The sequence below is a fragment of the Nicotiana tabacum genome, chromosome 23 (assembly GCF_000715075.1).
Source record: "Nicotiana tabacum cultivar K326 chromosome 23, ASM71507v2, whole genome shotgun sequence".
NCBI classification, from domain to species: Eukaryota; Viridiplantae; Streptophyta; class Magnoliopsida; order Solanales; family Solanaceae; genus Nicotiana; species Nicotiana tabacum.
In genome coordinates, this window is record NC_134102.1 from 130,753,403 (window position 1) to 130,766,815 (window position 13,413).

General features: G+C 32.2%; 1 protein-coding gene and 1 pseudogene across 1 annotated transcript; both read right to left on the bottom strand.

Annotated features, from left to right (window-relative positions):
- Positions 1–228: 228 nt before the first annotated feature.
- Positions 229–6,012, bottom strand: LOC107763633 (LIM domain-containing protein WLIM2b-like; annotated as a pseudogene).
- A 414-nt stretch (positions 6,013–6,426) lies between these two features.
- LOC107829291 (remorin-like) lies at positions 6,427–9,691 on the bottom strand. The gene is made up of 5 exons (XM_075246171.1): positions 9,377–9,691; positions 8,936–8,986; positions 8,469–8,556; positions 7,779–7,860; positions 6,427–6,881 (listed from the first exon to the last, which is right to left on the bottom strand). Exons 1-5 carry the CDS (start codon positions 9,552–9,554, stop codon positions 6,684–6,686), a joined length of 597 nt encoding a protein of 198 aa, XP_075102272.1. The 5' UTR covers positions 9,555–9,691; the 3' UTR covers positions 6,427–6,683.
- Positions 9,692–13,413: the final 3,722 nt, after the last annotated feature.

Consider the following 13,413-nt stretch of genomic DNA (forward strand, 5'->3'; position numbering starts at 1 on the left):
CCACGAGACCGGACCAGACCCGCTAAAATCGGACCAAACGGTCCTGGCCCGTTTAGCCGTTTGGCCCGCGGTCCCGGGCCTGGACCGGTCCACTTGCCAGCCTTATATAGACAACATATCCTAATGTAAGTACTAGTGGTTGCTTTCACGGTTCGAACCCGTACTTGTATGTCACACGTAGATAGTTTTACTGTTGCTCTAAAAGTCCCAAAACACACAGAAAGAGTGTGAAGGATAATTCGAAAATTAAATAAAAGCATACGAAGATATTAAGGAGCTTAAAAAAAAGGAAAAACAATTGTTGTCGAACGATGGATAAAAAATGTTGCAAACTAGGTATATCATTCTTATGACTGATCTTGTGTCTCCTCTGGTTTAATTGGTTCTTCAGCCGTAGTACTAGAGCCTTCTTGTTCATTGGTTTGACCTTCATTTTTCTTAATTGAAGCAGTTTTACTGAGATGGTTGTAGGAACCTTTTTCTTTGAATAATTGAGAGAAATGAGGTTTGCAGTAAAGTCTTCCATCAAATGCAGCATAAGATGATGTTGTAAGTTTGCAACCTCCATGTGCACATTTGAAACATAACTTAGTGGTACATTTCACCATCCACTGTCACCTGCATGTGTTAATAAAAGAATTTATTCAGAGACGGATTCGAAATTTTAAGTCAGTTATTGCAGAGCCACTACTTCATCCATTACCACTATAGTTGAAGGTATGAAAAATAACAATAATAACATATTCAGTGTAATCACATATAATGGGTCCGGGGAAGGTAGTATATAGGGGTAGCAAAATGGTTAAAAGAAAACAGTTATGCACCATATTATCTACTAAAAAATGAGTTGGATAATGAACTTTTTAAAAATGGATCAAATATGAATAATAATCATATTAGAAAATGGGTAATCAATGGATAACTAATGAGTTTAACTTTTACATTTGTAAAACCTCAAATTGGGGGTTCCTCAAGTTTGGAAGACTAGGAATTCTCCCAAAAGTGATCATATTCATGAAGCCATGGATAATATGCACCGGTTAACCCTTAACCCGTTCTTTATCCATATTAAATATGGGTCGGGTCGGATAATTTATCCATTTTTTCATTATCCGTTTTCGACCCGTCCCATATCTGACCTGACCCGCCCGTTTGCCACCCCTAGTAGTGTATATGCAGACATTGCCCCTACCTTATGGAAGTAGAGAGGCACTTTCCAGTAGTCCCTCGGCTCAAGGAAAGCACAAGCACAATAATAAAAAAACTTATTTTCGAGGAAACAAAAAGTATTTGAGAAAAATAATAATATAAGGTTAATATCCTTGTAAAGGAATTAATCAACTAATTGAAATAAAGATTTTCAATTACATACATAGTAAATTAAGCAATATAGCAAGCATCTTTTTGGATTGTGTTGTTAATTTAGCATAAACCTACGTGAGTTTAAATGTGTACATTAGTTTATACATATAAAATAAGACTTAGGCTGTGTTTGGAACGAAGGAAAATATTTTTCGAAAAATATTTTTCAATTTTCCTATGTTTGGTTAGCTTAAATATTTTGGAAAACATTTTCCTTATGAACTCATTTTTCAAAACTCTTTTTAACCTTCTCTACCCTATTCCCCATTCCCACCAACTCACTCCACCTCCAAACCATCCCTACCCCAACCACACTCCCCCGCCCCACCCACCCCAACCTCACCCACCACCCACCCTAAATAGAATTATTATTATTCATGTTGTAGATAGAGTACTTTTTTTCTCTCAATAAAATGGATATATTCTTTTCATGATGTAGTAAAAGTATTTTCTTTCATTTCAACAAAACAAATACTTTTTTTTCATGATGTATAAAAAGTATTTTCTTTCATTTTAATAAAATGAGTACTTTTTTTCATGATGTAGAAAACGTATTTTCTTTTATTCAACAAAATGAGTAATTTCTTTTTCATGTTGTAGAAAAAAAGCTTTCTTTTTCAACAAAATAAAGTATTTTCATTTTAGTTATCGAGCTCAAACTTTAATGTTATTTTTGTGTGAAAAAGTAAAGTGGGTTGGGGAGAGTAACATAAAAAATTATTTTCCTAAACGTATTTTATATTATTTAACCAAATACTAGTGTAACACTCTATAAATTCGGCTCAGGTGTGGACGTAATCAGTAGTAATGTTATATTTTAGACATGTGAAGTTCTATCAGGATGAGTATGGGTGAAAATAGTTGTTTTAGAATCAAGATGGAGAGCGAGGTGCATAAGATTCGATAAAATCAACTAAGTTTACGAAAGGTCTGTCTTCCACTTGGATTTCGTGAAAATCTGTAAGGCATTTGGGAAAACTCAAAGCATAAAAGTTATACCAATTTGAAATATCTTTCCAACGATATATTGTGGATCCCAAACAGATCTTTGTGCAAAACTTTATGTACGTTTTACTGGACAATATACAGTATACGCGCCCAGGTGCGCGCCCGGATGGTCCCGTGCGCGGCCGCGCACTTGTGGCAGTGCTACTGCCCTGCTACACGTTCAGGTGCGCGGTTGGGCCTTCAGGTGCACGGGAGCATACCCGGGAGGTCATTTTAAAAGCCCTATTTCGCCCCCCACACCCCAAAACACAAAAACTTGCTCTAGAAAGAAAAGCTCTCAAGAACCTAACCTCTTCCAAGGTCCCTCCACCATCCAAGATGAGTTCTAATGGTGATTATAAATTAATTTCAATTCTTCAACACCTTATTAACATGGGTAAACCTTTCAAATCATCAGATATTCGTTTGGAACATCATTGTTGAGAAAAGAAACTCTAGGACTCGAATTCAAGAGGATTGGATGTCAAAAAGGTAATATATTCACCCTCTACTTAGTTATAGTATTGGATTAATGATTATAGACTCTAGTTCATGAGATATGAGTTGATGGGTTTGACAGAAAAGCATGAACAATTATAGGTTTGGGTTGTTGATTGTTGATTATTGGTTAAGGGTGTTGTTTATCTTATGCGTGATGAAGATGTTGATTATAACCATTTGAGATTTTAGAATTTATCTAAGAGCAAGAGAATGGGTTATTGGGTATAGGAATACCATTAATAAGGGTTATGAAGCTTTATATCCACCAAGTGTTTGATAAAATACCTAAGTGACCAAAACATGAGTATTATTGCTAATATGGAATCTCTTTGACTTGTATTGCTATTGATTAAAGTTAAAAAGGTTGACAAACGTTGTATTACGCTCAAGAGCAGGAAGTTAAGGTATATGAGGCTAACTCTCTACGTTTGGGAATGTTTATGATTCTCCCTACGTCTCATTCTTTATGACTATTACGAATTTCTCAGAAAGTAATTATATATGCCTTAGTTCCATGAATAGTTGTAGAACTTCTATTCTCTAGATGGCATAGTTCATAATTCACTCAATATCTTATAAGCCTCAGTTATGACAAATCAGTTTATTATGAATACATGTCCCAATCTAGTTCTATTCAACATTCCAGTATCATGTAACTCAATATGATTTTGTATTTCAGTATCATGTATTGCAACATAATTCTCATTTTCTGATTTTAAATCCCTGAATGTTGAACACTTGTATTTGGGCCTGAGGCCGCAGTTTATGCTTTATGCATCTTTGGGCCTGAGGCCATAGTTTATACTTTATATATATTTTTGGGCATGAGGCCGTAGTTAAGTATACATATATTTTGGCTCGAGGCCGCAATTTAATATTCAGATAAATAGGTGGTTCATCATCCAGAAGAGGGAGTATTCATATCCTTACTTCCTTATCAATTCTCAGTTATCAGTTCAGTTTCAGTTTCAGTATTTAGAGTTCCTTCTTTCAGTTGTTTTACATACCAATACAATTCAAATGTACTGACGTCCCTTTTCGCTCAGGGCCTACATCTCGTGATGCAGGTAACGATTTACAGGTTGACGACTTTGCTTGCTAGGACATCTCGTATTAGCTATTGGTGAGCCCCAGTCTTTCGAGGCATTATCCCTTTTTTTCCCCAGTCTTTATAGTATTTCAGTTAATAAGGTATATCGGGGACCTTGTCCTAGTAAATAGTTAGCATTTCAATATTCTTTAGAGGTTTCATAGATTATAGCCCAGTCAGTATTAGCAGGCTTTTATGTATTAGCCTTGTCGGCTACTCGTTTAAACTTGCAGACTTTTCAGTATTTTTCGCATTTATGATATTTCAGTCAGACTCTTTAGCAGATCAACATGTTAGCATTTTTATATTCAGCTTACAATTATACCACATGTTGATCCAGCCATCCAGTTGATTCACTCGGTCACCACATGCAGTTAGGCACCGAGTATCGTGTTACGCCCAGGCCATGGTTCGGGACGTGACAACTAGAAAATATTTTCCGAAAAATATTTTTCACTCACCAACCAAACAAGAGAAAATAAATGATAAAATCACTCATTTTCATAAAAAATATTTTCTAGGAAAATAATAAAAAATATTTTCCTTCGTACCAAACACACCCTTAATATAGAACTTGAAGTAACGAATAACGTAGGTGTATATGTATCATAAGTGATAAGATTTTGATCCTGAATCCTATTAGCAACCCACTTATGTATATATCAAACTCTGATTCTTGAATAAAAAGAACTGCATATTTATTGACACTAATTAGTTCGAAATTGGGATAAAATAAAATAAAACTAACCTTTTCTAACGGGTAAACAGTCTTTTTACATGCGGCACATTTATCTTGAGTACCAGAAAAGAGAGCCGAAACTTTGCTAGGGCTTCTGTTCTGCAATAACAAAGGTATACAAGATTAATTTAATTAATGAACAAGATTTAGTCACATAAAAATAATATTGAGAAAAATGAGTAGAATTTGTCAAATAAATTTCATTTTGCCCTAATAATGTACAAACATTAAAGGGCGTGGTACATGAAACATGATATATGATTAATAATCTTGTATATATTTGAGATGAATTTGCTAATGCTACCCGTATAAAAAACATTAGCGCGTGTAAATATATATGATACATACCAGTTCATTTTGCTTCCCCACTGCTCAAGAAATAAGGAAAATAAACAGAATTAGGTTAGGAAATTAATGAATAATTTTTTTGGCCTTTTTGAAATGATTTAATTAAAAAGACTAACAAGATGTAGAATGCTTCAAGGAGGCGCCTCCTTTCTCCTTGAGGATTTGTTCAAAATGAGGCTTGCAATATAAAACTCCATCTAGGGTGGAATAATTGCTCAACTGTAATCCCAAAAAATTAAACATAAATGTATTATAAGAAGCTTAAATTTGACGTAATAAAATCATTAGGAACTACATATAAGACGAAAGATTCCATTAAAAAAAATAAAAGATACACGTTGTATTTTCGAAAAAAATTACGTAAGTAAGGGAGCATCCCGCCTTAGGGAGAAGTTTCTAAACGAGCAGTGGTGGACGAAGCGAAAGCACCATGTTGGCCTCGAGAACCTAATAGTTCCTCCCTAATGTTCGTCCACAGAAAGTGAGTCAGGGCCTAAGATCATCCCAAAGGCGCAGTCACAACAAGTGAATATTTCTCTACTACCCCTTGTTAGTCCCGAAAGATGGAGGAGGCTAGAATTGTTTTCATTTCTCGTTCTTTATTGATCTATATACGTTATCCGTTTAAATTATTTTAATTCGGTACAAGTATATAGTAGTGTCATTATTGTAAATGAAAATACATAAGACATTAAAAAAAAAAACAATATCTTACTGCAAGCTTTCCGTTGCAATGATTGCACCTAAAACATGTATTATGATAAACAACACCATTTGTAGATATCATCTCTGCAATATAAACAGTTTTTTCACAAGCTATACATTTCTGTTGGCTTCCTGAAAAAGCCATTTTGCTTTTTGATTATTATTTCAAGTCTAACTGGGAATTGAGATTTGAAATCCTTTTCATTCGAAAATCAATAGCAAGGATTTCAATCTCTAAATTCCCAAAGTTATAACAATAGAAAACAAACAAAAAATATGAGTAACATGGTTTGCTATTTCTTTCTACTAACTAGAACAAACTCCATAGAACGAGTGGAGAAGCAAAATTTTTGCTAACGCTAAAGCCACGTAATGAAAAAGTAGTTAATTCAGTTGGCAGCTAAAAAATGAAATTGAAATAAATAAATAAATAAATAGATCATTTTAAAGAAAATTTAAAAAGATAATAAAAGGGAATGAAAAAGGGTAGGGAAAAGGAAACTTATTACTAATATAGACCGGAAATTAGAGTAAATGTTATAGGGATATGATTTTTTCATCCTTAACTAGAGGTCTCAGATTGAGACTTGAGAATGAAAAAATCATTGGTTGAGAGCTTTTCCCCCTTTAATGTGCTTTATGTGGCACGAATGCAGATTAATCACGGCCTCAGAGCGGATATCGGACACCGAAGTGAGAAACAAAAAGTAACATGAAAAATTGAACCAACTTAACAGAAATTCTGAGTTTTTGTTCATAACACATGATTGTTCTATCAAAAATATAATCAAGTACTTGCTCTATACACAAAAGGATCAATCATTAAGCAATTATACCCAACCAACTCAAAGAAATAAAACTAGAAATATCATGGTAACAAATAAGGAGAAAAAGAAAAACAGAATGCAGAGTCTGCATATGATTGTTTTTGAGATATTTGATAAAAAAAATTTAGCGGCCAAAGCAACCCAAGAACTTTTTGGGAATTCCAGTAGCATGAAATTTTGCAGCAGTTTCCTCTACTTTTAGAAAATCTTGGCCTCGATTTGCTTCAATTAGTGCCCTCTTTTCTTCTGCTTCCCTGTGAATTACAGCCATCTTGTTCTTCATCTTCTCTTCATATTCTGCCTTCTTCCTCTCAAATTCTTCCTGCTCAGTTAGAGGTACATGAGAAGCATATATATGACCAGAATTCAGGGGTGTCAAATGGGCGGGTTGAGCCGATTTTGGGCGGGTCAAAATGAGTTGAGTCAATAAATTAGCGTGCCAATTTTCTCGCCCAAAAATTACTTGGGTTGAAATAGGCTGGGTTAAGATGAACTAAAATTCGGATCATAACCCAACCCGCCAAACTCTTACCAAACTTTAGTTAATATGTATTATTTTCTTATTAATTGTATAATTATTAAATAAGACTTTTCTTCTTTTGTTATGATTATATATAACATATCAAACGAAAAAGAATTATTTCTAAGATATTTTGGCAAAGTTCAATTTGGTTTAAAAATCAGCCCAACTTTAAATGGGTTAGAGATGAGTTGAATCAAGATGGACTGAGTTTAATAAATTGACGGATCAATAACCAGCTCAACCTTGGGCGGGTTTGGCGGGTCATTTGGCCATGAGCCAAATTTGACAGCCCTAACAAGAATTTAAAAGAATTGAATTTTTAGGTTGTCTACATCACACCTCATTGTGGTGCGGCCCTTCCCCAAGCCCTGCGTGAACGCAAAATGCTTCGTGTACCGGGCTACCCTTTTGAATTTTACTTTTCCAGATACATCCCCTATCATGAAAAGTAGTCTAGGAAATCATAAAAATGTGATCTTGAACTAAACTAGCAAGAGTAATTTCTTTCATATATTAGTAAACTAGCAAAAGTAATTCTTATCCCTAACTCATTTAGCTATTAAAAGTGGAAACAATAGGAAGTTGCATGCTTGATCAGAAAATGACACCAGGGTAAAAAAAAAAAAAAAAAAAAAAAAAAAAACTCAAAAAGTGACAGCAGTTAAATGATATGTACTAAGTAAATCAAAATTTCACCTCAATTTGTTTCAGCTCAAATTCTATAGTTGCCTTCTTAGAGTTCTCCCAAGCTCCAACAGCAGACAACTTTTTAAATGCCCTGATATTTGTTGAAAATCATGACTATTATCAACAATCCAAAATAAAAACCTTACATGAAAATTGATATCAACAGATAAACAGTGAAAATACATAATGGGAGAGCCTAGGCGAATTCCGCATCGACAAAACACGGAAGAGATACTGGGAATATAAGTTAACAAACCTTAAATTCTAGTGACGCATTTTAAAGTCATATGACCTATGTCCAAAACGGACAATATCGTGGGATAAAGTGTTATACATACATATATAGGTGTTGCAAATTCCTGTGGATTGTCATCCTTTATTCTAAATAAGCATTTCATTGAACATTGTGATATTTCTGTGTCAATTTTTATTTCCTAAAACAATTTTCCCATGTCCTAGCTGAAATAAAATTGCAGGACCATAGACTAGTACAGAATGCAAATAATTCCAAGAAAGTTGGATGTAACAGCATTGAAGGCACATTCAGTTCATTTTGTGTTCACCTAACAAATAAAAAAGTACGCTTATTTTCTCTTATCATTTTTTTTTTCCTGTTGATATTGATTGCCAAAATGAATAAATAAAATACATGAATAAAAAGGAATAGAGTTGGAAAAATCAGGAGGGAAAATCATATACTTGTTATCAGCCTTTGTTTTTTCATTGTCTTCCCATGCCTTGATCAAAGCCAATCTTTTCTCTGATTCAACTTTCATAAGGGCAGCATCTAAAAAACCAAAAATACCATATAATTATAAAAACCAACATTCCTTTCAAAAGTGAAATAAAGAAAGTTACTCAATGGGGAATAGGAATATTAAACTAAAAGATTTTGAGAACAGCCTTTAAAAATTTTACAAAATTAAGTCCTTTAAACTATAGTTTTTCAATTAGTTGTACCTTTCAAGGTTTCACTTCACCGCCTTATTTTTCTTTTTTCTAAAAGCTTATTCTTAATAATTCCCTTAATCAAGACAGTTTCCAAAATGTTCTCATTTTGGAAATGGTTCTCAAAAGTACCCCATAAATTATAAATGAATAATAATAATAATAATAATAATAAAGGCAAATTAATTAGACAAAACTAAATTTAAAAAAAAAATTACCTCTGTCCTTGGAACCCCCTGTACTTCTCTGAATCCCAGAATCTGCAGCCTCTGTCAGAAACCCAAGATTTTAACCAATCAACACTCCTTAAATTAAAATGGCAAAAAATAGTCCTAAAAACTACAATAAAAGACAGTTTGATGCACAAAATATCCCGCATTCATGTAGTGTTCGAGGAGGTATCGTACCCCTAAGGGTGTGACGTAGATAGCCTACCCTAATGCAAATATTAGTGACTGCTTCTACGGTTCAAACAAGTGACTTATAAGTCACACGATGACAACTTTACCATTGATTCAAGACTCTCCTTCCTCTTCAAAACTACAATATACAGTGACAAACCAATAAAATACAAAAGAGAAATCTCTGATATGTAAGCAAAAAATATACACAAAATACAACAAAGAAAAAGTATTTTAAAAATGAATACTAGTATATACTTTCTGGAGCAGGAGGAGGAGGTTTAGAGGGAGAGATTTGCTCTTTATTATCCTCTATTAATGGAACAAGAGCAAGAGCATTTTCTTCAACTTCCTCTTTTGGCTCATTTTTGTGGTCATTTTCTTGAGTTTCTTTAGAAGCTATTGGAGAAACTACAAGAGTTGCTTCTTCTCCCATTGATGTTAAACTTATATGAAAATGTTGTGCTGTGTTTTTGATATAAATATACTAAGCCCAAATTTTTGAATATTCAAGAACCTCAAAGAGTCAAATGAAAATAGAGAAAACAAAAGAGAGATAAAGGAAGTAGAAAGAGAGTAGGTAGAAATAGATATATATAAAGGAAGCTGCCAAAAAAAGTTATATAGAGATCATCACAGATAGGGAAGGATTATCCTTCTCTGATGTTAATAAGAATTCTTATGAAAGTTAAACTCTTTTTTAAAATTTAAATTAGATACAGTAAGATTTTATTTACCATACCTGTGATTACAAGTTAGTTATCATCTTTATCAGTTTACTTATTTATGCTTATCAAATAGTTAAAATATACAAATATTTTTACATCAGTACATAAGTAAACTCTTTTTCAAAAGAACAGTTTGGGAATGTATATGCACCTTAATTTGACTGTTACACGAATCATAATGGTTCCTATTAATTATTTTTTACAGTTATATATACGATAGACCTATGAGCAGGGATGCAAGCTTTAGACTACAGGTTAAACTGAACTCATAACTTTTGACACGAAGTATAAATTATATGTAAAAATTTATTAAATCTCAACAAATATTAGATTTGAACCCATAATTTTAACAATATAATAAATATAATGTCGGAAATCTTATGATTGAATTAAAATAATCAAGGAATGGTTGTGGTATGTTGAACAACCAAAATCTTGTAGTCCAAGGTCAAAAATATAACGATAATATTCAAAAGCAACTGTAAATGAATAGAACCGATTTAATTACATATGAATTTTAAATTACAAGTAATTACACCAAAAATTGTACACGGTACTCAACGCACAAGTCACAACCATTTTACGTCACACTAATGAGTAAACTAAAATACTAAATGATTTCTTATCATCTGTCCAATTTTTAGCAGATAAAGCTATTTGATATTTATGCTGACAAGAGGTAAGAAATATTTCGTAAAATTAGTCGAGATGAACTGGTCCGAGCAACACGATTATAAAAAAAAAGTAAATTAAAAAGAATATGAAAATTGTTCTCAAGAAACACGTTGAATGATTGAATTATCTATTCTCCAATAATGCATATCTTAGCTGATACTCCCTCCGTTCACTTTTACTTGATAAGTATACTAAAAATAGATTTTTATTTTTACTTGTCACTATACACATATCAAGAGAAGATAAATTTTTCCCATGTTTTACCCTTAATTTATTAACCAACATTTTTTGAATAAATAATGGTTAATTGTAGCTTTCCAATGCTCGGTATTGGAATTCATAGAGAATTTTTCATTATCCCCTTCGTTAAACACAAAAGTTCACTAAAATCATCTTTTATTCTCTTGTTCTTTGGAGTATTTTTTTCTTCAGAAGTTATTTGGGAATTTGGGTTCAATTATTGAGTATCAATTAATAGGGTTATTGTGGTAAAACTATCGTGTCAATCATTATTTTTTAAGGGGCGTGAAAAGTCAAAACATGTCAAGTGAAAGTGAATGGAGGAAGTATTAGTCATCAATTAAATTTTCCAGGTATTGAAATAAGTAGGAGTAATTAATTGTAAAAGTTAGTAATGCTGATGGATTTCTATCTTCATATTGCTTTCCTTGTTTTGCCAATTGTAAAGCATCAGTGTCTATGAGTTCGTGATTCCTGACACATAAGGCAATCGTGCTTTATTATCTAAAGTTGACAAGTAATTAATCTTTATTAATTCATTTGGGACAATATTATATTTAAAGTTTTATAGTTCAACTGTTACGAGTAGTACTATTTATACAATACTGACAGTTGTGAAAGTTAGTATTTTTTATAACGTAATATGCTTAAGATAAGGTCAACACCCTAATTGATGACGAATGATTCTTTTAATGTGATAACCTCATTAGCAAATATTTAGGTGGTGTTTAGATTTTATTTTGGTACAGTTTTTTGAAAAGATCTTTTTAAAAAAAGAAAAAAAAGGTACTCCCTTCGTCTCTAACATTGTATTTTTCTTTTACTCGCCCATTAAAAAAATTATAAATAGGAGGGTTTTTTTGACAATTTTACCGTATAATCTATCTTCATTGAATATTTATTCTATAATTGAGGAGTAGTCTTCAAGAATAATTACTATTATTAAGGGTAAAGAAAAAATAATTAATTTTATAACTTCTAAAACTACAAATAATTTGAGACACCTATTTTTAAAAATCACGACAGATAATTTGAGACAGAGAGATTATTTTCTTGGGATCAGTTTCTGGAAACTACTTTTTTGACAAATTTTTTTTTTTTGTGGAGTTTGCAGCACCAAGATAAAATTTAAAACCAATCAACATAAAATTTTACTTCCAAAACGTAAAAAAGTCAAATTAACAAGCCTATTTCTTACCTTACAAAGCGTAAAAAAGTCACATAAAATTTAAACCATTCAGAAAAACCTCTCACCCTAATTATAGGCTTTTCAGAATTTAATACCGACCCTTCCCATATAAAGTCACTTTTCTATAATTGTTAATTTTACTGTCGGCACTAATTTAGCGGCAAAAGTCAGATTGATTTGGAATTTGGATAGTGTTACCGTAACTGAGCCAAACGGACCAAATTCATTTGTTGTTTAACAAAACTGATTACAATTAGAAGATTTCTGACTATAACTAAATAAAGACGAAACATGTTATCCAATTGTTGCAGTGTGTTTTATTAAACTTGCTTCTATTAATGCTAATTATCAACTAACAATCAATGTCAAACCCGTGATGTTAAACCATCGATTGTAATGCTAGTATTATGTCAAGTTGCATATATGTTGACTAATTCACCTTATAGATCGATATAACCCACAACAAATATTGTAGGCAGCAGTGAATCCAGAATTTTAAGTTTGTGGGTGCTTCACTTTTTTAACATAAAGTTACTATATAACACATAGTATAAGTGCACAATTATTTGAACACGATAATAAAAAGAGTTAAATAAGAAAATTACACTTAATATTATCATTCAAAAGATACTTCTGTTCACAAGCCACAAATATACTAGACTTTTTATATTATAAAAAAGATAATATAATAATATTATTGCTTACACTTGCAAATATCTTAAGCTTTATATATCAAATTAAACAACCATATAAAATTTCAAGAAGGGCTTGGAGTTTTTTGGAAGCTAATTTTTTCTATCATTTTCTATAATCAATCAGATAAAGCAAAAAGGAAAAATAAAAAAAGGAACTAAATCAAGAAGCCATCAATAAAGTCTACTAAAAGAAATAAAAAAGAACTAGTTTGGGGCAAAAAAATTGCCGTATGCTGAAAAGAAACGACAACAATAAGACCTAAACTATAAAGAGTAAAATGCACATAAGTTTAGCGTAGACTGGCAGGATCGAACCCTCGCCACACCCGCGTCAACAAGCTCTCAGCACTAGGGGTGTTCAAAACCGAGCTGAAATCGAAAACCGAACCGAAACCGAAGCTTAATGGCTTATTGGTATCGGTTTAACGGTTTAACGGACGGGGAACGGATTAAATTTTTTTTATTAACGGCTTATCGGTTTGGGGGCGAATTATTCAATTTTCTTAACGGATAATCCGTTAACCCGTTAAGAATATATATATATATATATATATATATATATATATATATATATATATATATATATATATATATATATAAAATTTATTTTTATCCATATATATATATATTAAATAATCAAAAACCCTTCTTCCACTTCCAGTACTCTATCTATTACTAATTTACTATTAGACATTTAGTTATAATTTACTATTCCAGTTAGTTACTATTAGATAATTTTGATGTCATGTGTTATACCCAGTGTTCTCT